The sequence below is a fragment of the Leptosomus discolor genome, chromosome 7 (genome assembly GCF_034619465.1).
Source record: "Leptosomus discolor isolate bLepDis1 chromosome 7, bLepDis1.hap2, whole genome shotgun sequence".
Taxonomy (NCBI): domain Eukaryota; kingdom Metazoa; phylum Chordata; class Aves; order Leptosomiformes; family Leptosomidae; genus Leptosomus; species Leptosomus discolor.
In genome coordinates, this window is record NC_141397.1 from 49014543 (window position 1) to 49042425 (window position 27883).

A 27883-nucleotide genomic window follows, 5' to 3' on the forward strand; every position below is an offset into this window, starting at 1 on the left:
TAGTGTAAAACAAGAAAATTTGTATGCACAAATATACTAATTAATTACACTTTAATATTGTGTTTATATTAGTTTAAATTTATTCAATTTCATAACACATTGATTATTTATTGATAATACTATTTTCAGAACATGTTCATTATCAAATTAACATCAGAGATTTGTATTGCTTTAAAGAAACTCCACACCATATTAGTCAAGCTTCATTTGTATTAATCTCCATAGCATTGTAAGAACTGACATCATTTTACATATGTTATTTCAGGACCTATTGTGAAACGTTGTTTGATTTTTGTGGGTGTTACTTAATGTAGTCATACAAGTCTCAAGGTGCATTCCAATCCTATTATATTACTCCGAACTGCACAGAAGTTATCATCTTTGCCTTATTCTTTAAGAGCTTAACTCCTTTTGAAGCCAATGAGAGTTGTGTCATTGACTTCAGTGAGAGCAAGTGAAGGCCTATGATAATGTCTGTCAATGAATATTGATAAAGCTGATGAAACTTTTTTTGTGGGAATAATCTCTATATGTAGTAGTTTTGTTCTGTTACTGAACAGGAACTTTTATGGTCCATGTCTTAAGAAAAAACAGCAAATAGTAAGCAGAAATGTAATCATGTCATTATTAGGTCTGCATATGTGTTAGCTTTTGCAGTTGAACTAAACATCTGATTATTTTTTTAATTTTTCATTAAATATTGTATAAGAAAACAATAAAGAGCTGGCTAGTCCAGTTTGGGGTTTCACAGTAATGTATTGCATTTCCTTATAGATTACTCCTTTGCTTTTCCTAAAGTATATATTATGGGAGCAGACGTTTTGTGTAGAAAGAATGGTGTGTTGTCTGGATGAGATGAAGTCCACAATTATTTTCTTATTGATTTCAAAGTAAGTAGTTATACTCCTTTCTCTGCAGCTGTAAACTTTCACCAAACATTGTGGAGCTGGACATTTAATAAATTTGTTACCAGAAACTAAACAGTAAGAAAGAAAGAAAACTAAATAGAAATGAAAGTTGGTTGTTCAAGTATGAAGCTGCTACTTTCTCAGCTCCTGAAAAGAGTGTGGCAGAATTCAAGAATCATGATGAGTGGACTAACCGTTACATCTTCAGTATCTTGCACAACATATTAATGGAAAAAAGATGTGTCCATTTAGTTTCCATTATATAAGAGGATCTTGGGAGTTGAGACAAGTGCTTGGATTTAGATCCCTTTGTCTCTGTTTACTGGTTTGTATTGTCTGGACAAGAATAAATTATTAATATTTGATAGTTACCTGGTTTCTATTCCCAGTTCCAAACACTGACCAGCTGTTGCACAAAATTTGAGTGTTTTGCCCTGATTCTGGAAACAAGTCCTCGTTCAAGATAGCCTCAATTGAGTTCTTCTGTGCTGCAAGAATAAATGATCTCTTCTTGAAGTACATGGTTCTAAACTACTATACTTGCCTGGCCAGGCGCTCAGCAGCTTCCTCTGTAAGGGTCAGTATTTTCTGTCGTGTAAACTATTGCCATAGTGTTTTATCCCTTTAGGGAAAAATCTGCTACAGTTACGTCGCTCATTATTATATGTTCAGAATTACTTTAAACTTGCTTTGATCAAATTGAAATTGATTTTCAGTGGCAACCATCTCATGTTTCTCAGCACAAAAGTTTGATGCTTGAGGACATGGTTTAGTGGGCCTGGTGGTGTTGGGTTGATGGTTGGACTTGATGATCATGGAGGTCTTTTCCACCCTAATGCTTCTATGACCTACAAACTAAGTAAGAGCTATGTGTTGAAGGACAAATGATGGTTAAAACCATCTGAAAAAATTGTCTTCTCTGAAACAAACATTCTAAAAGTGCAAGTGTTAATCAAACAGGATTTTTCTAAAGGACATTCAAAGAATGAGTCAGACTGGGAGCTTACATTAATCCTTACAGCTCAGCTGAGGTTAGTAAAGCTGGTTCTGTGCTTCTCTCTGCTGCAAACATACACCACGGACACAAGTGCTGAATTCTTGTTTATCATACTGGAGTAATGCACAAAAAATTAATTTGTCTCGTAGCTTGTAACATAAATGTCTTTTTGAAGTTAAGGACAAAATGGCACATAATTTTAATATGAAAAGGGAAAACAGATCTGATTTCTACGAGTAGTCACAGAAGAGGAGTGTGCTGAGAGGGCGAGCGCCCTCGACGAGAGCCCGCGGGCTCCTCCTCGCAGCTCCTGACAAGCACAGGCCCCATCCCCGGCCGCCCCCAGCCCCTAGGAGCTGTGGGGAGGGAAGGCAAACCGCGGAGCCGCGGGAGCAGAGGAAGACGGGGCGGCGGAGGCGGCAGGGCTGCCTCCCCGGCCGGCCGGCCGGCCGCCAGAGCCGCCAGCGGCCCGCCTCCCGCTGCCCCTCGCGGAGGGAACGTCGCCATTGGAGCCTGCGCAGTGCGGCGGGGAGCAGCCGACCTCCGCCCTGCCCTGCCCTGCCCGCGGGGCTGACAGCGCCGGCCTTTGCCGCCGCGCTCCCGGCGGGGTGGCAGCGGGCACCGGGGGTCGCGCTGCGCCGCGCCACCGCCCCGCCCGCGCTCTGATGGGCCTGGCGGAGCCGGCGCCATGGCTGCCTTGTACCAGAGCGCGGACCCGTCCGCCTCGGCCTCGCCGAACAAGCTGCTGGCGCTGAAGGACGTGCGGCAGGTGAAGGAGGAGACCACCCTGGACGAGAAGCTCTTCCTCCTGGCCTGCGACAAAGGTACCGGCCCGGCCTGTCCCGGTACCGCCTGCCGCTCCCTTGGGGAGCGGAGGCCTCGGCCGCTCGCTCCGAGGACCCGAGCCCGCCTCCGCCGGGGGCAGAGCACCCGGCCCCGGCGGCTTGGGCGGGGGCTGAGGGTAAATCCTGCTCCGAGTGCCCGCGCCTCGCACTGGGGGGCCGGCGGGTTCTGCGCGGCCGCTGCTGCTCGGGGGCAGCGCGGCGTTTGGCCTCGCCTCGACGCCCGGCTCAGGGGGCGCCCCGCGGTGAGGCCGCCCTGCTCCGGCCCCGCAGCCCCGCCGCCTCCCTCTGTCCCCGGTACTAGCGGGCGCCGGGAGAAGGGGGGCGGTGGGCCAGCTCCTTCCGTGTTTGTGACGGAGTTCGTCTTGTGTCAGGGGAGTTCGTAAGATATTTGCTCTGTTCGCTATTAAAGCCTGTGAGTATGTTGTAAAATTGAGGGCTTATCTAGACCTCCCCAGAATGAGTGAGACTAGTTTCCTGTGATTTGCACCCATGGTGGTGGTTAGGACCCATGGTCCTTTCTAAAATACACTACTTCAAGCGTATGTTTAGTTAGCCTTGAGTAGAAACACAGTCTTAAGCTGATATGAACGTCCGAAATGTTGGACTCTGAGACAGGCTTTTAATCATGTGCTGAATGGTTGTGTGTACTTTAGGATGTAAGCATGGTTATAGAAGCTGGTGTGTTTATATGCAGAGCTGTCTGCTGGTCGTGTGTTTGGATTAGTTCAGAACCGTAGGAGTATTTCTGTGGTGACGTTAGCCAGCGGGCTTAGGAAGTTTGTTCTGGTGCTCTCTGTGCGGGGTGCCTTCTTGTTAGACAGCTGGACTGCTGCCAGCCGTCCTGCTGGTGTTGCTTCTCCTGAAGATCGGACCGAGCCACAGCTTCACAGCTTTCTCTCGAAGTATAAACGGAGGCTTGGAGGCTAAAAGGGTGCACGATGAAAAATTAAAAAAAAAAAAAAAAAAGCCTGTATAACATCTGGTTTAGTACTCTTACTGAGTCTATGTGTATTTTGCTGCACATAGAGGTGTTCTACATCTGCTCCTTAAGTATGCTACACTAAGGTCTGTCTTCGTCGTGGTCTTCTATGCTGCAAAATAACGCGTTACGCTAGAGACAAAAATATTTCAAAGCTTTTATCTTTGTCAAGAAGAATCAATTAAACAGAATAATAGTAAACAGGGCAGCCTGGTGTGTCTGGTTCAGTAAAATGGGAAAGTGCATCTTATGTACATCTTGATGTAGTTAGCTTTGCTTGCTTATTGGACTTGCTAGCTTGAATTTTATAACACTGCAGCATCATATCTCACCTGCTTTGATGATACATATGCTAAAATTGGAGTGATACAGAGAAGACTAATGGGGCTTCTGCTCAAGGAAGATGCAAACCTGTCTGTAGCATTGTAGAGAAGGCTTTTCTGAGCCTATGGCTTTTTTGAACCAAGAAGCCTTCTCTGATGTAGTTGAACTTAATGTTTCCTGTGTCTCACAGGTGATGTATGAGCTATCACCCCAGTTTTGAAAAGTACCCATGCTTGTGTGTGTGTTTGTTCTTAGGACTGGAGTTAAAAGTGTGGATTAAGGTACACATCTTAATGCTTCCCTGAAAGAGACCTCCTGAAATATCTTCAGTTTCTTCCCTGATGAGAGAATGCTGATCTGCCTTTACTTGTTGATTATCTGACATAGTCAATGTCTGTTGTTGATGGAATGTTGTCTTGTTTGATGGTAGCTGGTACTTATAATGCTCACACGCTTTTAATGCTTTATAGTAATACTAAGTGACATTCATACGCTACTTGTGCAGGTGACTATTACATGGTTAAGAAACTCTTAGAGGAGAACAGCTCAGGCGAAATGAACATAAACTGTGTGGATGTGCTCGGACGAAATGCTGTTACCATAACCATTGAAAATGAAAACCTGGACATACTACAGCTTCTTTTGGATTATGGCTGCCAGGTATAAAACACATAAGTTACTGAAAATTTTCAGTGTAGTCATTAATCTGTGTATTTTACTCTTTAAATATCTTCTCTGTTAGTCTGTCAGAGCGTGGAAGGAAATAGAATCTGTCTTTATAGGCAGTTCACTTCTTTGTCCATTTAGTAATTGTGAAAGTGTTTTCTTCTCACTAATTTACTTTTCTTAGTGGGATTTTATTTGCATGGCAAATGTGTAGTAACACTTTTAATGATATTAACAAGTCTGAATTTTATTTAAGTATTAATCCTGTTGCAAAGATAACATATACATTATCTTTGGGCAAAATAAACAGTATATACTCAGACTACATCGTATTAAAAAGTGTAGAATGCAGAGATCTCTAGCTGTGAAGTATAGTACTTTCTAAAATGGTGACACAGTTAGAAAAATACACATTGTATTATATGACTTTAAGTTAAGGCAAGCATGTGTTTTTGCAGTGCCTTCTTGTTAAACTTGATCTGTGCTTGACAGCAGGGGCAGTTCTTAGCAACAATATTTTCTTAACTATATGCAACATCTCTGCTGCTGCTGGGAGAGCTGTAGCTCTGATAGCTTAAGTATGTTAGACAGGGAAAAGTAGTATCTTCTGTTAGGTTGTTTGATATTGGATGGGAAAAAACCAACAAGCTTTCCCCTCCCTGGATCTCCTTTTCAGTGGCGATAATAAAAGCTATGTCTTTTTCTTTTAAATTAAAAATTTGAATTTTCTCAAGTTAGTTAGAAAGTATAATATCAACTGTAGTGAAAATTAAAAGCTGCTTAGCTCAACTCAAGAGAAGTTTCGGAAGTAGTTACCAGCCCAGAAAAAAAGCTTATGTTCCTAGTTTTACCACAGAACTACGAATGGGGGACTGAAGCATCCTGTATGCCTGAATTATGTTACACAGACGCTTGCTTTTAACATTTTTAATAACCCGATAAACTGTTGCTTAGAACTTGATTTTTTGCAAATATCTTTCATCATCTTTGCTGGAAAGTAATTTCTGCAATTGGTTCTTCTGTGGTTTGTGCAGTGAAACAAATGGTCAGTAATGCTATGTGAATTCCTGGAATGGCAACTTGAATTTGTGTCCTAATCATACACATAGTGATAATACAGAATATTAGTACTTTGAGTTTTAAAAAATGCGCTTTGGCTTCAGATTGACTCTTTATGCTGTTTAAGTTACTGCTGTTTTCACATATGGCTTGTTTTTTCTCCTTAGTCATCGGATGCACTTTTGGTGGCTATTGACTCAGAAGTGGTGGGAGCTGTTGACATTCTACTTAATCACCGACCAAAAAGATCCTCCAGACCAACTATTGTAGTTGAGTGTTGTTATTCCTTGATTTTTTTTGGTCAGGGAGTGGGGGGCTGTGCTACTGCATTCTGGGTAACCACAGCATTTGAAACAGTATTCTTGAAAGAAATTTTACATCTGTAAGGTGATAGAATCTGAGCATTAGGGATTATTTTTATAGCCTCTTATGCCTTAAACAATAGAATACATAATATTGCTTTACCACCTGAGGAATCCAGTGGCTTTATATGTGCCGAATGCTAACAGATGCCTAGTTAGTCCAGAAAAGAGAAAAATGGAGTGGTTTTAAACCTCTTCTTGTAGACTGTTTGCAAGGTAATTAGCAGCCTTGACCTGTAACAGGTATATTAATGTATGGAAGCTTCATAGATTTTTTTTGAGCAAATCTCTAAACATCAAATCTAAACCTTGAAATTAATTAGTTGAATCTCATCTTGGCAATGCTCAAGTATCAAAGAACTTTTAAAAGTTCACAAGTAGAGGTGGAGGGAGGGAAGGAATAAGGTGTTGTGTAACACAGTGTGGTACAGTCAGGATATTTTTTTCTCTGCTTAGATTGTAAATATACACATATTTTTTTCTCAAACTAGAGTGAAATACACTTTTTAATATCATGCATGTATATTGGAGAAGGTGGGCACTGAATGTCAGGTTTTCTATGTAAATAAACCAGTAACATTTCTGTGTCCATTTTTCTTTTTTCCATTATTTATCTGAGAGTTGTTTGAATGTTGCTACAAAGTTTTCCTTATTTTCATGTTATGAAACATAGGAAAATATTTTGAAGGAGAGATTCATTGTTGAACAGTTAAAAAAACCCTTACTTGTAAGCACTGAGGTAGAACTGTGTGTAATAAATTTAGTTACTTCCTACGTTTTATTCCAGAAACTAATGGAACGCATTCAGAACCCAGAGTACTCGACAACCATGGATGTGGCACCTGTCATTCTAGCTGCTCATCGTAACAACTATGAAATTCTCACCATGCTATTAAAGCAAGATATATCATTACCCAAGCCTCATGCTGTAGGCTGTGAATGCACGCTCTGTACTGCAAAGAACAAAAAAGATAGTCTTCGACATTCCAGGTAAGACTTACCAGTCATAGACAATAATAAAAATAATCTGGTCTTAATTCTATGATATTGTTTGGGTCAGATTTATTATATTTCCTTTTTCTTTTTAATGTGAGATTGAGTGGATTCCTTTAATATACTGTAGCCTTTATTGTGAGAGGTGGTAGTTCTTGGGGATGGTTGTGCTTGAAAAGGCTGGTAGGAGGCAGTGGCTTTTTTTTTCATTTTGGTTTTATACTATTAGTCACTGTGCATTTAAGCCGAGTGCCTTTCCTTTCTACTAGTTATGTCACAAACATTCTAGCTATTTTTGGCTTGAGAGCATAGGAACTATGCAAATAAAATTTTTCTTAATTAGTTAATACTTGGGTTTTTTGGAGCCAGAACGAGGAGGTGAATAATTCTGTATCCTGTTTCTAAAAGTGTTTATGTAGCGTGGATTGATGAATGCAAACTAAAGATGGGTTTGTTTTTCTTCTTCACTATTTCTGAAAGTAGAAAGCTTTTTAATAAAGGTTCAAATGAGGGATTTACCGATCTTAACAATATTTTGTCCAATTAACTTGACAACATATTTGAGGGTTGAATACAATTTATTATGTGAGAGTGGGGGTGAAAAATCACAGAGCTCAAAGGTCATGAGTGGACTGCAATTAACAATATAAAATTAATTATTACATCATTAACTTCAGTACATATCCAGATGACTGAAAAATAAGGGAAGTGAAAGGATAATTGTTACTGGTATTCAGCTACTACAGGCCACATTCTGGTACCTGTAATGGCCACATCCATTTCATATGCTATGTCGCCATGTCATTAACTTCAGTATGAGAAAAGGTGTCAGGGTATCCCAAGCAAACAATAGAAACATTTGAGATAACAGCTCTTAGTTTAAACTAGAATGGATAATGGACTTTGTTTCAGTGTTTGAGTCAGTAGTTTTGCCAGAGGAAGACATCCCTTCAGATGCTTTCCCTGACTTTTTTTTTTTTTTGTGTGTGTGTGTTGCACATTAAAGTTCCTCACTGTTGTAATTTAGTTTGTTAAAATAGAAGATTGGCTTAAGTGCTTTACTTCCTGTCATATTTCCACCTGAAGAACCACAAGAGCTACTGTGTAACACTTAAAATGTCAAAATTTTACCAATACTGTTACTTAACTGGTGGCCTTCTGCAGATGTACTGATAACAGTTGAAGTAGTGAGGAAAAGAAGAGGGAACCCGTTTAGCCAATTTTTGATACTTAGAGTGGTAGGGATTCTAAGTACGTGAAGGACAATATCTTCTGTGACCTATCACATTTAATGCTTGTAGTGTCTGGTTTTAAGAAACCCAATTGTTTTGTCTTTCAGCTGACTGTTTTATGCAAACTTTTTGAATAGGTTGGAATTTGAAACTGCTGATCAAATGAAACATTGTAATTTTGCTTGCTGTTCTTTTGTCACAGGTTTCGTCTTGACATTTACCGGTGTTTGGCCAGTCCTGCTTTAATCATGTTGACAGAGGAGGATCCAATCCTGCGAGCTTTTGAACTTAGTGCAGACTTAAAAGAATTAAGCCTTGTTGAGGTTGAATTCAGGTAGGAATTGAAAACACAAACCAACTTTGATACTTTTATGAAATTACGTATATAGAAATGTGTATGCATTAGAAAAGGTTTATTCTTAATTTTTTGTGATTGGAGTGTTTAAACTGATAATTAGACATAATAACCAGTTATGTAATTTATGCCTCATTAGCAGTCATTTTGACAGTTTAATTACTTTAAATCCTTTTAGGTGTATACAGTTCAACATGTATAGTTGCACCAACTGTTCAAATTTCAGCTCTACTCTGGAAAAATTAGCAGAAATGATGCTAAATGCTGACTTTATTTCAAGATCACACACCTATTAATCATATCAGTATCTCATTAGTACTCTGCTTTTTTTTTTTTTTCCCCTACATCAAGGTAGATGTATGCAACACCTTGTCTATACTGACCTGACTCATGTTGGGACTTGTTTCGGGTATTGTTTCTTAATTTTGCTCCTTATATTATAAGACTGGGCAGCGCGTGTGTGTGTGTTTATTTATATATATATATAAATATGCATATGTGTGTAGATTTCATGCAGAAAATGCTCTATTTAATGAACAAATGCTCAGTATAATTTTATATTTAAACTATGCAGGTTTCTACCATTTTGAAACTTTCCAGCCCAAAAGCATGTATTTTTTTATGAGAACATGAAAGAAAATGTTCGTATGGGGTAAAATTCTACTTTCCGAAACAACATATGAATTTTCTGGTTTTATAGCTGATTGTCTTTCTTAATAAGAGTTCAACAAGTTGCATTTTGTGATACAACTTGGTGCTAAAATGGACTGTGTGCCAGGTGAAACAAGCAAATGGTGTAATTTCTTCTGTTTATTACATTAATAAATAGTATTCAGTGAATAGTTTTTAATTTTCAGATGACAGGAATAAAGCAAAACTCAAACCAACTTCCCTTCCAAGTCGAAAGTCCAAATGATGAATTACCAGTGTCATATTTTCTGACTACTACACTTTCTTATCTCCTGGAAATAATTCTAAGCTTTAGCTCTTTGTATGGAACTTACAAGATAAAAATTTATATACTGTAAGTCTGTTTCTCAATTTTTTTTCTATCTAGTGGGGTTGTAAACTAAACTGAAGTGTAATTGTCATGTTGCATGGTGAAACCTACTCAGAGTTGCCTTCAGAATGCTTGGATCTTGACATGTGACTGTTGTTGGGTTTTTATAAATTTTCTCAGCATAACATACAATCCCAACCAAAAATGGATAGTAGATGGTTTAATGGAAAATATGTGAGCAGTGTAATAGTATGTACTGTTTCTCTGCCTTTCAGAAATGATTATGAGGAGCTAGCTCAACAGTGCAAAACCTTTGCTAAAGATTTGCTTGCACAAGCACGGAACTCGCGGGAGCTGGAAGTTATTCTGAATCACACATCTAGCGATGAACATGTAGACAAGCGAGGATTGTTGGAAGAGAGGATGAACTTAAGTCGCTTAAAACTTGCAATCAAGTATAATCAAAAAGAGGTTTGTCTTTGCAGTAATTTGATGGGTTTTCTGTATCATATTTTGCTAGTAATTAATTTAAGTTGTTGTTCTGCCTCTAGACATAGAAGTGGAAATAAATTTGCTAGAGTTATAGAAGAGATAGTAGCATACAGGAAATCTGTGTGTGAAACAAGGAAATGATATTGCAAGATACCGAGTATTTTTTCAGTATTTACTGTGGAGAAGAATGTAGTGTTTTCTGTATTGGAGTATCGACTAACGCTCTTTTATGAACAGCTCTAGTAGTGGTAATTGTTTGTTCAGATCCTCATTAAATCCTTACTTAGGGAAGCATTGATCCTAAAGTGCCATACACGATTTATCATCTTCTCGCTTGTCATTAGCTGTTCAGCTTTGGCTTAGGCCTCATCTGTGCTGTTCAGAATTATGTTAGACCTATGCTGGTATAACTGAATAGCGCCTCTGTTCCAGAATAGCAGCGCCTTTCTATGCTATCAGTATGGAACTGACTTCATGTGGTAGGTCATTGTTTTCTTTATCCTTTCACAAATTAGAAACTTCAGTTTTGCTGTACTAAAAGGTAAATAGGTATTTGTGAGTGTCTTGGTTTGAAAGACAGGTGTCTGTGGAGGAAGGCAGGAGCCTCCCTTGAAATGGAAAGTGCAACCCCCTTCCCTCCAAATTATTATAATTTTGAAATTAAGGGGCCTTCAGGCAAAGATATGGGGAATAGGAATAACAGTTCTTTACTAATATATATATATATATATATATATATATAACAGAAGGCAGGGAAAAAACAAAACAACCCACTGGTTTACACTGACAGAGTCAGGAATACAACCTGACACCCTGTTAGGGTGGCAGTAGCAGTCCGATAAGATGATGGCTGCAGTCCTCCTGAAGCGATGGATGTAGTTCTGTGGAAGCAGCAATCAGGTAAAAGAGTCTGATCTTCCTCTGAAGGTCCAGTGGTAGGCAGGTAGCTCTTGTCCTCTGGAACTCCAGTGAGGGGAAAAGCTCCTCTGGGAATCCAGTGGAAGAAGGCTGCTAGGGTGTTGGAGATCTCAGTTTTTATTTGGCATTGACTGCTTGGCTCCTTCCCCCCGGGCGGAGCATCTCACAATGGGATGGGGAGTCGTGAGGCAGTTCCTTGATGGGCCATTAACAGGAGATAGCCCAGGAGCGAGTTACCGATGGGTCAGGCGATAAGGCATTGTTGTGCCCAGTAACAGGAGATAGTCCAGAGGGGGGAGGCAGGGAGCGCCGCCCCACCTGGTCTCAACAGCTCCTGAAGATGGTAATAGAATACTTTTTTTTTTGGGGGGGGGCACATTTTACACTGTAACCTAGGACAGTGAGATTCTAGTACAAGAACTGAGGATGGAGAGAAAGTTTCCTTTCCATGCAAAATCCATTTTCAGTCAGCATTTGTAGAAGGCATTTTAATTTTGTCTGGTTTACATATCTAGGCTTAAACTGTTTGTGAAACTGTTAAAATACATAGTGTTTAAAAATCATAAGCCATAGAACCAGCATTACACATTTCTGGTATAGGTTAAACAAGCATCTGAGGTATTTCAGATGTTCTTCTGGTTTTGAGTATAGCTTCTTCTCACTACAGTGGTTGGAGAATAACAATTTTTGTGTGGTATGAGGAAAGTTTCTTTGCAGAATATGTTTCATTCATGGTAGGTTTACTATAGAGACATTTTTTTGTGATGCTTTCTAAAATGTGAAGGTAATATCAAGGTTCTTTTTGTTGATATTTTTTAAAACTACATGACAAAGCATCCTCTAATGAAATATTATTTTGTAACTCCATGTAAATAAGCAGCTGAAATTTGTAGAATTTCATAACCTTCAGACCAAAACTATCTTCTTTTGAGGGACTGATGCAAGATACCTTACTCTGATTTAAAATTAACCCTGCTGAATAGAGCCATAATGATTTTAAGAACTGATACATATAAAACTGGCCACTTTCGTCCTTATCTTACAAGATGTTGTATTTTACAATGTGGATGAGTATTTCCTTCAGATAAGATCACTGTGTTTTTTAATAACAGACAGTGAAGCTGTCTGAGGTATGATGTTACTTATATGCTAGTTTTCTAAATAATTAGAAATCAAAACTCATTCTTGACTTCAAAACCATTAGAAGTCTAGTATGTGTGATTCATGTTTAGTTGCTGGCTTTAGAAGGAAATTAAAATTATGGATGTTTATAGTCATAATAGGTCCATAGCACTTTTGTTCTCCTATGAGATAATTATTTCAACTTAATATTCTTGCCTTTTCCTATTCACTGGTAACTGCACATAGTTTGAAAGTAAATTAGTAATCTGTATTAAGAAACCCGAGACTGATTTGTTGTTTGTTTCTTTCTTTTTTTTTTTATCCCCAGTTTGTTGCTCAGTCTAACTGCCAGCAGTTTCTAAACACTGTATGGTTTGGACAGATGGCAGGCTATCGACGGAAGCACACATGCAAGAAAATTTTGACTGTTTTGATGGTTGGCATTTTCTGGCCGGTTTTGTCCTTATGTTACTTGTTAGCCCCTAAATCTCGAGTAGGTCGAATAATTCATACTCCTTTTATGAAGTTTATTATTCATGGAGCTTCATATTTCACGTTTCTGTTGCTACTTAATTTGTATTCCCTTGTCTACAATGAGAATAAGAAGAATACAATGGGACCAGCCCTTGAAAGAATAGACTATCTTCTGATAATATGGCTAATTGGTAGGTATGATTTAGGTAGATGGAATGACAATTGCTGATGTTGATTGAACAATAATGATTTATACTGCCTTCTTTTGAAATTAGCATGTCGTTCATTGCTTGACCAAAGTTTACTCCTTAGAGAACAGCATTACAGGTGAGAAAAAAACAAAACAAAAACCAAACAAACCCGTGTTTTGAGGAAGAGATGTGAAGTGTTAGAATAATCTCTAGTTGTCACACACAGTGAAGTATCAGAAACAGAAAGTTGTAGGATCAAACAGAGGAGGAATGTGAATTTTTCTTCAGAAGGACTGGTAGCATTCAGAGTGATGCAAGTGAGATTCAGTTGTGCAGTAACAAATTAATGTAAAAGCTATGTATCTTCCTAGACACTTTTAAATTCTGTTCTTAAAAAACAAACAAAAAAAAAAACCCTGAAGGCAAAGCTAGTGTGTGTTCCTCAGGTTAATAGTTTAATAGTTTTGTAACAGATAAGAGCCTGTCATCGACTAGTTTTTCTTGGTGCTAAGTTGAGGAATAAAATTAATTCAGACATCACTTCAGAGGTTTTTTTTCCAATCTTTTTTCATGAATAGGTACTAGTAGTACATTTAGTAGTAGGTGGTTTAATCATTGTGAGTCAAACTTGTTTTGTTTTTTCATCAGCTGGCAATCCATGAAACTTTTAATTTCTTCCAGCTCTCTTTTGCAGGAAGTGCTTTTAGATACATGGTTTAACTTTTAGGTTGCCCTGTGTGGAGTCAGTAGTTGCACTTGATGATCTGTCTTTGCTGTACTTTTTTCCATCTCCATGTTATTGTCACTGATTACCATAACTGAACATGAAAGGATGCATGTTAATTCTGGTTGATGCAGTAGAGGGAGCACAGGTATAATTTTTATTGAGTGCTCATTAACTTTTGTTTTGGTTGGAAATTCATAAAACCTTTTAATGTGTTTTTAATGATTGGTATATTTTTGGTTTTACATTAAAATTTGGTAGATAAATTCATGGAAAATTATACCTTAATATAAGGTAATTAGATGTCTATCATTTGGTTTACTGGACTTCTGAAAAACAGTCATGTAGTTGAAAATACAACATTTTTTATCAAAGTAGTTGTGGGTGGTTTATTTGTTATTTTAGGGTGGGTTTTTTGTAATGGTGATTCCTTTCATTGTTTAGCTATATTAAAACTGTTGAGTACTTCATGCAGATTCTGGAAATACCTAGTACCCCACAGAAAAATGCATGCAGGTCTTAAAAGAAACTTGAAACCTTGAAATATGGAGTACAAGTGGGTCTTACAGACTCCTCCTTTGTTTTGAGATTCAATATCTAATTTTAGAAATTCTTCTGTTCCATCAAATCTAATGTAGGCAGAAAGTGTGTCATTAGGTGGTCTTGAAAATTTTAATGAAAGGCCATAGAAACATTTTATTTTCTTCATGTAGTACTTCAACATGAGGATTTCAGTGAGAATTAAAAAATTACCTATAAGTAACATATATCATTAACATTGGTTACTTTGCACATTATTGAGTCTTAAATTTTTTAAATGGTAATTGCATTTATAGCTTGAATGCCTATTTGCAATCACATATTGTACCATTTTCTTACAAATATTCATTAAGTCGAAAAGAATGTATTTGGAAAATGTGTGACAAAATCAACTGGAATAAAAAGAACCAAGCAACAATAATCAGTATTGTCTTCCACAGTCCCATTAAAATACTTTCTAAAAATCAGTGTCAAAATGGCCACAGCAGAATTTCTTACACTTAAAGTTAGCAGCTAGTTTTGTGTTCTACTAGATTAACTTTCAAAGTCATGAATACAGTAATTATCTTTTTCCAAGTTATTGAGCCTAAATCATACAAGTGTCTTCCCCAGAAAAATAAAACAAGAGAACTCAAAATCTTGCGTGTGTAAATAACATCCATTATAGCATCTTCTCCAACTCCTTTTACCGATTCTGTGACAAATTTAGTGTAAAATACATGGCGATCAATATGGAGAGGCACAGAGGTTCTGGTTTAGAAATACTTTCTTTATAGCCAGGAAGAGAGATTTATGTAAGTCTTTTAATGAACTGTGCATAGCACACATTTTATTATGCCTTCCAACATTGCTGTAAAGCTGACTCAACAAATAAAGTCATGCATAAGTTTATGATTGTCTTTTTTTTTTTTCCTTTCACTGGATCTTGCTCTTACTGGGCCAAAGTTTTAGAGAAGTTGCAACATCCTAAAAACTGAACCAATTCTTAACACTTTTTGCTTTACATTTATACACATGCTGCTTTTCTTCTTGTCCTAAATAGAATAGTATACATCTGAAGTACTCAAAAAAAAAAAAAAAAAAAAAAAAAAAAAAAAAAGTTACTGATTATTCCTAGAAGTCAAAGGTGCCATTATATTTCATCTAATGGTCCTTTCAAATTTTATAAAAAAGTCAAGTTGGTAGAATTCTTAGCAACTGTTTTTTTCCGTAGAGCCAGACATGGTTAACAATGGTAAAATTCATTTTGCTATTAAGAGTCTGAACATTTAAATGTATGTTGCTCTCAGTTAAACTTCTAATTTTTGCAGTCTTAAGTCGTGGTCTCTTTTCTCTGCTCATGTTATTTAGTATCAGTTAGGGTAGGAAAAGTTTTTACTGTTTGGATCTTTTCAGTAACAGTTACTGAGCTGACTATTCTTAAAAAATGTTTTATAATACCTACACGCTTCCAAAAATACTTGGTACTTTATATAGTGATGTAATGCTTTCTATAGTGCTTTTGGAAAAAGGTGAATACTTTTTATCCAGAAAAAGCATTTTTGTTCTAGTCCTCTATTTTATTTAAATTCGACCTTTTTCCTCTTCAATTTTTCTCTTATTCATTTCCTCTCATGCCCCTTTTTATTAGAGAATGTCTGTCTTAATTGGAAAGTAGGCCTGAAAAGGTTAAACATCTTGTTGCCTTACTATTAATGCTTGTAATCCAGTGCAATACTTTTAGAAAATTTACTTGATTACTCTGCTTCTTTCTCTTTGCTAAAATATCATTTACAAAATTCAGTCAAAAGTGCTTTAGTTGTAAAAGAATTATCTACTCAATGCAATGGCTTGACTTTCCTGGCTTTTTTTTTTTTTTTTTTTTCCCTGCAGGAATGGTGTGGTCAGATGTTAAAAGACTCTGGTATGATGGTTTAGAAGACTTTTTAGAAGAATCCCGTAATCAGCTTAGTTTTGTCATGAATTCCCTGTATTTGGCAACTTTTGCTCTCAAAGTAGTTGCCCATAACAAGGTGAGCACCTGTCTTTGTAGATCCAAAGCTCCTCTGGTACTGACTGGGCAAATACAATTTTTGTACATTGCTGGAAAATATGTGAAGATATGTTACATGTGGTATGTTAGCAGTAGTATGTTGTAGTTAGTGGACTATTACTAATGTAGTACACTTATGTGGATACAGTTTAGGCTTCCAAGTTAAGTGTTCTATGTAGTATATGCCATGTAGTTGTCAAGATCTTTGGTCTTGTTGCACCTTGAGCTTGAAAGAGAAGTTGGCAAGGCAAATGGGAGTTAGAAAAAACATCAAGACATGTCTAAGTACTCAGGGACCCCAAACAGAGCTACTGTGTTCCTTGTAAGAACTGGCTGGTCTTCCAAAGGGCTTGATTTTCATTTGGGGAAATCTCCCTGTACAGCTCATCTGATTTTGCATTTGAGCTCACCTGATTCCATAGATCAGTACTATGCTGAAAGCTAATGGTAATCTCTGTGTTTAGATTGCCTAAAGCTTTTTTGTTACAGAAAGTTTTATTTTAGATTTTGATTACATATACTCAAATGTCATAGGTGGTTGGTGGGGGGGGGGTTGAATCGTTTTTGGTTTTGTGGGGCGGGGATTTTTTTTTGTATGTTTGCTTGGTTGTTTTTTTTATTAAGGAAGAAAGCCCTGAGCCCATTGAGGAGCCTTTTTTCTTTGAAAAGCCATCTGGATTTGCTTGATGATACAAGTTTTGAAAATTATTATTCCCATTCTTTTGCATGTGGTGTTAGCTGCACAACATATGGCAAGCTGCCAGACCAACTGAATATGAATATTTTAACAAAATTCAAGCCAGTGCAGTAGCACCATTATTTTGTATTGCAAACTGTGAGTTGACAGCTGTCTGGCAGTTGGGAGGGAAATAAACTGGTTCAGTTTTTCCCAACTTGGTGTTTGGCTCGTTTCCCTATCCTTGCTTTGATTCAGAGGCTGGTAATCATTTGGAAAGGAAAGGTCCATTTCTTGGAAAAAACAGAGAGAGAATGCCATGTTGGGCTGCCTTCCCAGCCATTTGCTTTGCAACGAGCACATGTCTGTAGCAGTAGTTCCTTCACTGAGATAAGAGCCCTTTCCTACTAATTTAAGTTGTAACCTTTTTGAAGATGCAGAACTCCTGTCCTGTGTAACAGGCACATGATGCCTTTTTTGCCACTTCTATACTGCAAAATTGATAGTTTATAAATTATTTAGAAAACAAAATAAAAATGCTTGGTTTACACCTTAAGTCCGTATCATAGGCACTGAAGCTGTAAGAAATAAAGGAAGAGTCTCTGTAGCAGAAGGATTTGTACACATGCAATTGCAATGCATGAAGACATATTTATCCCTGTTTCTCACTCTCTTTGTGCAGCACACTTTTGGGCAAGTTATTTTAAAGCAGTTTTGAGTTCCTTAGTTTTTGAACATCCATTTTGAGACAGCAGAAGCTGGTAATATAAATGCAGAATGTTTTCAGCCAAGCCAAAAGTTAGTGATCTGTGGCTATTCCATGAATAGTTGAATAGTATCTAGTGGATATACTTTAAGGGTGTGTTTACACCAACAGTTTGTGACTTCCATTCTCTGTAGTCATTCATAAAATCCACTGAAGAAACCCTAGGTCCTAAGTCTTTCTAAATCTTTCTAGAACTGCTTAAGACCAGCTAGCACCACATTGCAATTGCCTGTGTACGTTAGTTTTCTTTGTAGCATTTTAATGTTGTTTTTGACTGAGGGCTGTACACTAGACAACGCACATGTTTATAAAGTACACGAGTCCCTGTTTCAACAAACCATGCAAAACAGAGTAGAAGGGAAAGCAGGACAGAGGAATAAATGTTTTGCTGAGCAAATGAGTGGCAGAGTTGAGTGTTGAATTTAAATCATCTGATTTCTGGCTTTTAAAATGTCTTTATCTAAGAAGAGGGAGATACCTGAAAGACGTTAGCTATCTATGAATTGTATGCGTTAATTTCTTGTATGCTATTGTCTGTTCTGGAGACAGAATTAGGGAGCAGTGCATGGGTACATTTCTGTATTTGTAATGTCAGTGATCTCAGTTTGTCCTTTTTATATTGCAGTTTCATGATTATGCTGAAAGGAAGGACTGGGATGCATTCCATCCTACCCTAGTGGCAGAAGGTCTTTTTGCTTTTGCTAATGTTCTTAGTTATCTGCGTCTCTTCTTCATGTACACAACCAGCTCTATTCTGGGACCACTCCAGGTGAGTATCACTACTGCTTGAGAAAAATATTAAACTTGATTTTAATTGGCTATGAAAAGTCTTATTGAAAAGAGAAAAAGAAGAAATTAAAATAAGAAAATCAGAAAGTAAAAAGTAGAAAGAAGTGATAACTGCATTGAAGTTTTTTTAATCTCTCATGTAAAACATATTGATTTAGATGGGAAAAGGTAAGAAAAAGAAGACCTGGTGTAGTTCACTTTGTTACAATGTCTTTTCCTTGATAACTGTACCTATACTGTGGTTTTGTTTTCATCTGTTGCTAGCTTAAGCATACGTGTCTGCAGCATGTATGTACAGCATATGTGTCTGCAGTTTGAAAACTGTAAGGATCAGGTTCTTCCTATAAAGTTCTGTGCAAATGATTTCTTATCTTTAAAAGATAGATGAATGAGATGTGTAGCAAGGAAGAGTAATCCAAAGCCTTTCTGTGGATGTCTATGATCTCTCTGAAGTTGCTTGTTGAGTTGAATTGTGCAGATTGCTTTGGTTTGAAAAATATAAATCTCTCAAGAGCATTGACATGGTCATCTATTTGTAGCCAGTTGTAAGTAAGGAGAACAGGTTTCTTGTTACTTGGAATTTGCTGGAGTCTTCCAGTGAGTAATAATGACAGAAAAGCCCCACATTTTAATTATGTAATACATTTAATTCAGTCATCAAGAGATGGGGAGGGAAGCATTAACAGTCTTGTGCTGTGATGCTGGAACAGTAGTCCACAGCAGTTTCTAAGCTAAATTCAAATTTTTAACTTAAAGTTGAAATTTAGCCTGCTTTTGTGCAAAGAATTGAATTTTATTTTCCTGATTTGAGAGCAGACATGGAGTTTTCTACTGAGCTTATGCCGTGTACTGTTGGTTTGTTAGTTTTTTTAAGCACAGACCCTCTCACTTAGTCTTGGTGCTATTCATCATGGTAAACTTTAGATAAACTGTGGACCCAAGAGTGCAATATGACCGTATACAGAAGGTCTAGTACCTTTGGGGATAGGGGAAGGAACCTGGACTATTATTATGACATCAAATTCAGGATGCAATTACCTCCCTTAATCCTTTTTAGATAAAAAAGAGGAAGAAAGCTTCCTCCTAAAGGTACTGAGAGTGGAAGTCACCTCTTATTCCACTAGCAACATTTTTTTCCCTTCTGCAGTTTTTCTGTTCAGCTTGAGTCCTCAGCACTGACTGATTTTGTTACTTTGCCAGTGAAAAGCACTTACAAACTAAAGCATCTGTTATTAAAAGCATAGCTTACTGAAAAAAGCTTTGCATAGGTACGCTTCCAGCTTCTCTGGCCCCACTTCCTGAGGGATTTATGGTGACAAATCAGATCAGACAAGTCACTGCTTTCTTGTACCGATGATTTCCCCCTCTATTTATTTATTTATTTTTCCCCGATGGTGATAGGATGTAGTTAATATAGCTGGCTGTCAACATTGTCACTGGGTTTGCAAGTGTCTGTTGACTAAAAAGACACTTGGAATAAATAGGATAGTCATCCAGTGATTATACTGATGGAATCTGTCAATAGGTCAAATCAATGTTTTGTCCTCTCTTCTAATGAACAGGACTAGTTTTGAGAGCTTTGTGGCAAGAAGATGATCTGAAAGTATCCTGCAAGAAACATTATGGCTGTTAAGCATAAAGGCAGACTCAATATTTGGGTGCAGTGGTTTTTTTTAACCCTCGCTTTGCAGCTAGAGCTATACCAAAGGAGGTTCTGAAGTAAATAATTTTGGCTCAGATCAGTAGGTCTTGTATCAAGGCTTTAGAATCTAGCTGAAAACCTCCAGCTTGAATGTTTAGCTCATTTTAATGAGTTAGAGTACTTAATCTTGCTGCACAAATAACTATCTTTTAGAATATTTTTGTTTCACATGGAATAGTCCTTCTTTGACAAGAAAAAGAAAAACAATTGCTTGTTAAATTGCTTTTTAAAATCATCATAGAAAATGCTTTAAAAAGAATGTTCATAGTTCCTGTAACCAGTTTAATATTATTGGAAGATGCCTGTTTCTCCTCTCAGGGTTTTATTTGTTTTACTTCTTGCCCTTTTCTCTCTAGCTGTGACTATGTTGCTGTTAATTATTGTTATATTTTTTTATATATTTTTACATGGAAATGTACTTGCATCCTAGTGTCTTGATGTTGCAGTAAGCATTAGGCTTGTTATACAAATTGATTGAATGCTGAAGTCGCTCCATATTTTAAAGAGATTCACTGTTTATTGTGCATATTTATTTATGTACTAGATATTTCACAAGTTTTTTATTAGGAGCCTATGTTATGAAATTTTCTAAGTAAATAAAAACAGTCAACAGTCACCCCATTCAGTGGCACACTGAAGCTTATGTTATTAGTGTTGGCCAGTACAGCTTGTGCAACAACTCTTACAGTATTTTCTGAAAGTAGGTCACAAAGTTCAAATGGTGGTAATCAAATATGGCATGGAAACCCAACAGGGGCAGGGAGCGGGGGGAGGCAGCTACTATGTTCTCTTGGCTCTTAGAGTTATTTTTAAGCATTCAGTTATTTTACTTATTGATTAATACAGCCTACGTTAATACAGATTTTTAAGTTGGTGGTGCATGGTGGTTTTTTATTATTAACAGAAGATAGCATAATATTCCCCTAGATTAGATGGTTAGATTTCAAATGTTTAGAAATTCTAAATACTTTGAAAGGAATAGCATGACACTATGAAGAAAGCAACTGGTATTTGGGCTGTGTTACTACACTCTATTCCAACCAAAATAGTTTTGGGTGGTTTGAACTTGTTGTGCATTCCTGTTTCATCTACTTTGTCTCTCTCTCTTGCCTGCGACCATGTGTCTGTTAAAGGGTAAATGTTTTGTTGTTGGGTTTTTGGTTTTTTTCTTCAAAGGGTTGGACATGATGAAACAGTATGATGGGGATTACATTCATCCTCTGACCAAATGATATAATTACTGCATAGCTTTGCCTACAGTTGCAGATTCTCCATGACCGTGGCAAACGGTGCAAAGAGTCAGAGACAATCTGCTGTGCAGCAGGTCTACTCAGTGAGTTTCCTGCAGCATGGGAGGGAGCAGGAGCTGGCACTTTATCTTCCAGTAGACTTGACTTGCAAAACCTGACCATGATAACCTGACCATGATAACAATTCTGGACTGTGATTTGGTACAGACTGTGTGATTCAGGCTTTTCACACACTGATTTATATAGAAGATTAGACTTACCCAACCCCATTTTATATATTTGCATTCTTTGTAATAGTATATTGTTCTTTGAAGAAGTTTGTAGGAAGGGTAATTTAAACAATGTAAACAGTTTATGCTGTGACTGTGTAAAAATTTACACTTAGGACAAAAGCAAGTCAAGGTCTTCTCTGTGTTGGAAAAATGCACAAGCATAATTTTTTGTTTTAAAGGTGCTGCATTTGTACGGTTGCAAACTTCTGTATAGGATATTTTGAAATGGAAACCAATGATCTGACTTTAATCTTCTATACTTTACAACCTTCAATTTGTATGTGCTTACACCTACACGTGTATATTTAAAATCTTACACAAAACATACAGTGAATTAATTCTGTGTTCTGCAGATGGGCTTTGGTATACTACTTTTTGATTAGTATTTTGATTTTGGTATACTGCTTTTTCCGATTATGATTCTAAATGTTTTGATTAATTCAGTGTCCTTATTAAATGTTTTCTTAACTTTCTATGATGGTGTTTATGTTCAAATGCATTTCATTTACTGCTTTTTTCTGTTGACTTGTGAGTTCCTTATTACCATTGGTATTACAAATAAAAAATAAGGTGTACATACTATTGCTTATGTTAATTGAAGGATATGAACTTATCAGATGATGGTAAAATGACTTAAATTTTCCTTTTAACATCTAGAATTTTTCACTGAAAAATGGTACCTCCAGATTTTGAGGTCTGTTTAGCATCTTAAATTTTAGATAAACATTTAAAGTTTAAATAGGTATTTTTTTGTTGATTCGAGGGTGAGGGAGAGAATACAGATAAATAACTACACGTTTTACTAAAATTGGAAATAAATCTATTTCACAGATTTCAATGGGGCAGATGCTACAAGATTTTGGAAAATTTCTGGGCATGTTTCTTCTTGTCTTGTTCTCATTCACAATTGGATTGACACAACTTTATGATAAAGGATTTACTGTAAATGAAGAAAAGGACTGTGCGGGTATTTTCTGTGAACAACAGAGCAATGACACATTCCATTCGTGAGTTTGATATCTATCAAATAGCTGTTTTGTTCTAGCCCTTAATTCCTAGTAATTAAAGAAAACTGAAATTTTTCACAGAACTTGAATGTACATTGAGTAGATCGCTTTTGGTGTTTGCTTTACCTAACCAGATTTGGTTTTTTTTCTTGTTTTTGTAGGTTTATTGGCACGTGTTTTGCTCTGTTCTGGTATATATTCTCCCTGGCACATGTAGCAATCTTTGTCACACGTTTCAGCTATGGTGAAGAATTACAGTCTTTTGTGGGTGCTGTTATTGTTGGTACCTACAATGTGGTGGTTGTGATAGTATTAACTAAACTCCTTGTGGCAATGCTTCATAAGAGTTTTCAGCTGATAGCAGTAAGTGGTTTCTGATTAGTTACCAATAATTGCTACCTGTATCTTTGGATTTTATACAAACTTCTTCCTACAATGTTTAGACTAATTTGCAGACCTCTATGGATGAGCTCTGACTCTAAGCTCACGAGGGGCATCTTTCCTTCAATTACAAAATTTTGTTTACTTTCATCCAAATAAAATGGGTACTTTACATGTTGAACATATGCAAGGCTTTAGCCCTCTGGGTACTGAAGACTTTCCTGATGCAATGGCTGTTCAAGATGCTATTCTTGGTAAGGTATGGTGCTTGAGCAATTAATAGGGGGTTTATACCTTCATAGCTGCATTTTGTATTTACACTAGAGTATATAGTGAAGAGATTAGGAGGGGTTTTAATTATTTAATATTAGTATATTAAAACAAATTTATTAAAATACTATACTATCAAAGTTAAATAATGATCAGTTTTTCAGGTATGAGAAAATAAAACTTATGAAGTAGCCTGTTAATATTTTTGCTCCTGATCTCTGTTAATGTTTCTGACGCTTTAGAATCATGAAGATAAGGAATGGAAGTTTGCTCGTGCCAAGCTTTGGCTTAGCTACTTTGATGACAAATGCACGCTACCTCCACCTTTCAATGTTATTCCCTCTCCGAAGACTATCTGTTATCTTTTCAACAGTCTTAGTAAATGGATCTGCTCTCACACATCAAGTGGCAAAGTGAAACGTCAGAACAGCCTAAAGGTAAGAAATCATTGGGAAAGCCATAGGCTCTGAAGCTGGAAGTGAATCAGCAAATTGCTGCATGAAGCAGCCTGTCACATTTGAGTGCTACTAAGATAAATAGGAACTATAGAATAATGTGTGTTGCATCCAAAATATAAATAAGTCTTACCTATTTCTGCTTAAGTAAGATTCTATTAACTTTCAGTTTGGGGAATTTCAACCCCCTTCCCTCCAACCCCAATCCCCCCAGAAACAGTCTGGAAAAAATGCCTTGATTGATTGAAAACTCACAGGAACCTCAAGGAAGTGTGTGCTAATCTCACAAATGGTGAGGTTAGAGTATTCTTTGGAGAAGGCAACTGGTTTTAAACATTACAGATGTGTCAAAATAAATAACCAAAAAGAATCACTGAAGCCTCTCGTTGCTGGGAGGTGGATTTTTTTGTGTTTGTGTTAAATAAATGTTTTTGTTCTACCCTGTAATTTTGCATACTGATTTTGCATCTTTTAGATGACAAAAATAGCATTAAACTAAATTCAAAGACTTTATGGAATGTGCACTGAAGCATTCAGGATTATGGAACTCTTAATTGCTCTTAGGACAATTACCAAGCCAGGTAGATTAAAAATTTTCAGTTTTGCTGGTGCAGCAGATTATAATTTAATTTAAATTTTATTGGCAATTTAGATGCATTGTATATTTGTGTGCATCAGGATGTATCTATAAAATAGCTTTGTTATTTTTTTCATATTTTTCCTCTGTATAATTGTATACGGGCTTTAGGGCTCAAAAAACACTTTTCCATAGTAAGTGCGTGATGTTTGTTTAAAGGAATGGAGAAATCTGAAGCAGAAGAGAGATGAGAATTATCAAAAGGTGATGTGTTGCTTAGTCCACCGTTACTTGACTTCCATGAGGCAGAAGATGCAAAGCACGGATCAGGCAACTGTGGAAAACCTAAACGAACTGAGGCAAGACTTGTCAAAATTCCGAAACGAAATGAGAGACCTGCTTGGCTTTCGAACTTCTAAATATGCTATGTTTTATCCAAGAAACTAAGGCCTAACTTTTAAATGAAAAGTGTGTAGATACCTATAGGTGAAAGTGTTTACCTAATTCTGTGGCCAGACCAAACAGAAGATTATTGCACAATAATACATTTGAAACTGCATTTGCATGAGTTGCAGCTAGATGCAGAAGTGGTGGAAATAAATGCAAAAACAGACATAGTGATTTTCTTAAGCTCTTAATCTTAGTGTGTATATAAAATTTGTATATAGGAATTTTTTTAATGTTCCTCAGGCTGTGGCTGTCGTATTAGAGCTTCATGACTAGCACAATGTGTTTATTTCTTCTATTTTTGCTGTTTGTTCCTTTTTAATACTTGTTTTTCAAGTTGTGGGAGAAGGTAGGCTTTTTAAAACAGAAATCCAGCCTGTGTTTATTTTTAATAGAAAAGTCAGATATAGAATAATGGGAAATTTCCAGCCCAGTTGGAAATTATGTTTGACTGTAGGTTACAGTGCACGCGAAGACCGTATGGCTCTGAAAGAGGCAGTTTTAGTGCCACGTTTCGTATGTTAACATTGACTGTGTACTAACATTTATAGAATACAGAAAATCAGATCATCAAGACTTCCCTGTTGTGGGAACATTGAAATTTTGAACTCAGAATAGACCAACCATTTCTTGAGTGTTTATCGTTATATGTAAGACAATCAATTCTTGCTTGGATTTTTCAGTGGTGCATTTTACTAACATGTTAAGATTGGGAACAAAATTTCAAAACTAACCTATGAACTTTTAATGTTTACTGTCTTGGTTTTTTAAAATCCAGATGATAAATTATTTGACTTATTAAAACCTGTGATTTAATAAAAATGAGGTGGAGAATGAAAGTGCTATTGTTTGCAGTGCTGAACAGTTCCTGTTAAATACTACACTTCTTTCTGTGAGAACATACACTGAATCTGGTCATTGGACAGATGTAGTTTAGGAGGGCCTGCTTTAGACAGGTTTTACGTACCCTACTTTTAAACTTGTCTGTCTTTTTTCCTTTTTTTTTTTACCACAATTGTTGCCAAGCTAAACATTTTTATTTTTGTGTCAGGAATACTAAGTTTTGTGAAAACATGTGATTTGACTTGGCTTACAATGGACAGTAAGGGCTTTGTGGATTTTCTGTGCTAGAGGGTCCTATATGGCTTTATATGCTTAAATACAATTTCAGTTGACAAATTGTAGTTGAGAAATGTGAGATTCCTGTATTTTTAATTAAAAAATAAGTATATTTGACAGCTAAAGGATTGATTGACAGTTTTACTGTTACAATGGTGCTTTTCTAAAATGGTCTTATGTCCAGAAGGCGCAGGTAGCCATGGTGGTCTTTGACTACAGTTGATTTTGGGAGGTTGATAGCGTGGAGGCTTACATGAATATTTACTTTTTTGAAGCAATTCTTATAAAACTCTTTCTTGTAAAGGTAATATATTTTCTGTACTATGAAATTATGTATATCTGAACTAGGGTTTAATACTCTGCTTCCAGTCCAGAGGGATTCTGATAAGTGTTGGCTTTTCATGTGAATAAGAAGCTAACCTCTTATGTTCAAAGCAAAGAGGATCACTGAATTTGTATTTGGACTCAGATCTCATGTTCAAATAATACACCAACATAAAAACTGTGTGCTGTGTATGTTACGTGTATCCAAGAAAGTAAGCAGACAAATAAAAGCTCTTTGAAAAATGTGGTTGTATTAGTATTAGTCATATTTGAAACACATTATATCAGGTATTACATTGAAAGTAATTTCTTTGTAATGTTAGTGAGTTTAAGGAAGGTAGCTGGTGTCAATGTGCTACTACATTTTTTCCTTGTGGACCCATCCTGTTAACTTCTAAGTTCATTTAAATGGCTTCATGCAGTGCCATGAAGTGATAGCCTGAGCAAGTTCCAAACAAGCTAGGCTGGATTCTAGATGCACTGTTAGCTGCTTGGCACTCTGCTCACACTGATAGTTCTGGGAAGCTGGGTGTGTTTATCTGTATGAAGCAGCATGTTAATGTAGCTATTTCTAATTGCTTTTGATATGTTAGGCAGAGTCACTCAGAGCTGGCTCGGTCATTGTCACATGGCACTGTGTTCTACTACAGTGTAGATATGTCCTTAGGAATAATTGTCTTACTTCAAGGCACTTTTGGAGGGTTTGAACTGGAACTGGGTGTTCCAGAGTGTTTATTTGTCCCTGAAATGCATACCTGTAAAGTGATAGGTACCAGAGAAAGAGGAGTTTGCTCTCTGTAGTACATTAGTTGTATGACACACTGCATCTCTGCCTTGTTTGAAAGCTGTTGCAGTCTTCCTATCTACTTGGCTACTGATCAATACAGAGTACTGTGTACTATTTAGTCAATCTTGTCTTACCATTTAGATTTTCCTAGTTCATGTGTATTGAACATGCTATTGCTTTCTCATTTGACAGTTTAATACTGGCTGTTCCAGAAGTCATCTGTGGATGTTTGGGCTCTGAGATCTCCCTTATGCATACTCACAGAACAGTTCTGGACATGCAGAGACAAAATTTTAGGCATCTGTGATACTTCTTTAAACGGGGATGTAAAAAAAAAAAAAAAATAGTTTGGAGAAGCTACAGTTTTCTTGGCTATAGAATTCAGAATTTCTTTGTTCAAAGTTTAGTACAAGTCATGAAAGGACCGAGTGGGTTTTTTTGAGACTACTGAAAAATGTTGATTTTTCTTCCCTTTGATGTTAACGTCTTTTGTCTTGGAGCTAACTTTGCCTTGATGAATGAAAAATGGAGATGGAAGTTTTCATGCTACCTCCATTTGCAGCAGAAAAGTGAAAACCCTTTGTTACTGAAAGTCAGCCTACTTTATGCGCTTGCTAAACTATGGTTTTGATTGTTATTTCTGTTGACATGATTTCAGAAATTGTATTGCTGTTACATAATTTTTATTCTATTTGGTTGCAGGTTGGATTTTAAATGTCTGAAGCGTACAGTCACTATATCTGCTTTTAAAAACATGTAATAGTTGTTACCTATGTTTTGTAACCAATTCTTACTTGAGAAAACTGGCACCGTTCTGTGTTTCTTTTAAGTCCTGGCTGCTGTTCCCT

The 27883-nt window shown here is 37.0% G+C and overlaps 1 protein-coding gene across 7 annotated transcripts; it reads left to right on the forward strand.

Annotated features, from left to right (window-relative positions):
* Positions 1-2593: 2593 nt before the first annotated feature.
* TRPC1 (transient receptor potential cation channel subfamily C member 1) lies at positions 2594-24805 on the forward strand. Of its 7 annotated transcripts, XM_086468653.1 has the most exons (13): positions 2594-2729; positions 4559-4713; positions 5946-6047; positions 6928-7130; positions 8568-8699; positions 9996-10191; positions 12581-12917; positions 16054-16193; positions 18281-18424; positions 22500-22675; positions 22837-23038; positions 23569-23763; positions 24578-24805. In XM_086468653.1, the coding sequence occupies exons 1-13, from the start codon at positions 2594-2596 to the stop codon at positions 24803-24805; spliced, it is 2346 nt and encodes a 781-aa protein (XP_086324779.1). The 7 variants fall into 7 exon arrangements, with proteins under 7 accessions (XP_086324779.1, XP_086324780.1, XP_086324783.1 ...); XM_086468654.1 differs by lacking the exon at positions 5946-6047; XM_086468657.1 differs by lacking the exons at positions 5946-6047; positions 18281-18424.
* Positions 24806-27883: the final 3078 nt, after the last annotated feature.

Coding starts and splice junctions, on each gene's coding strand:
- TRPC1 (XM_086468653.1), top strand. CDS start 2,594: ATGGCTGCCTTGTACCAGAGCGCGGACCCGTCCGCCTCGGCCTCGCCG. Junction 18,425..22,499: donor CTATTCTGGGACCACTCCAG/GTGAGTATCACT, acceptor TCTATTTCACAG/ATTTCAATGGGGCAGATGCT. Junction 23,039..23,568: donor AGAGTTTTCAGCTGATAGCA/GTAAGTGGTTTC, acceptor CTGACGCTTTAG/AATCATGAAGATAAGGAATG.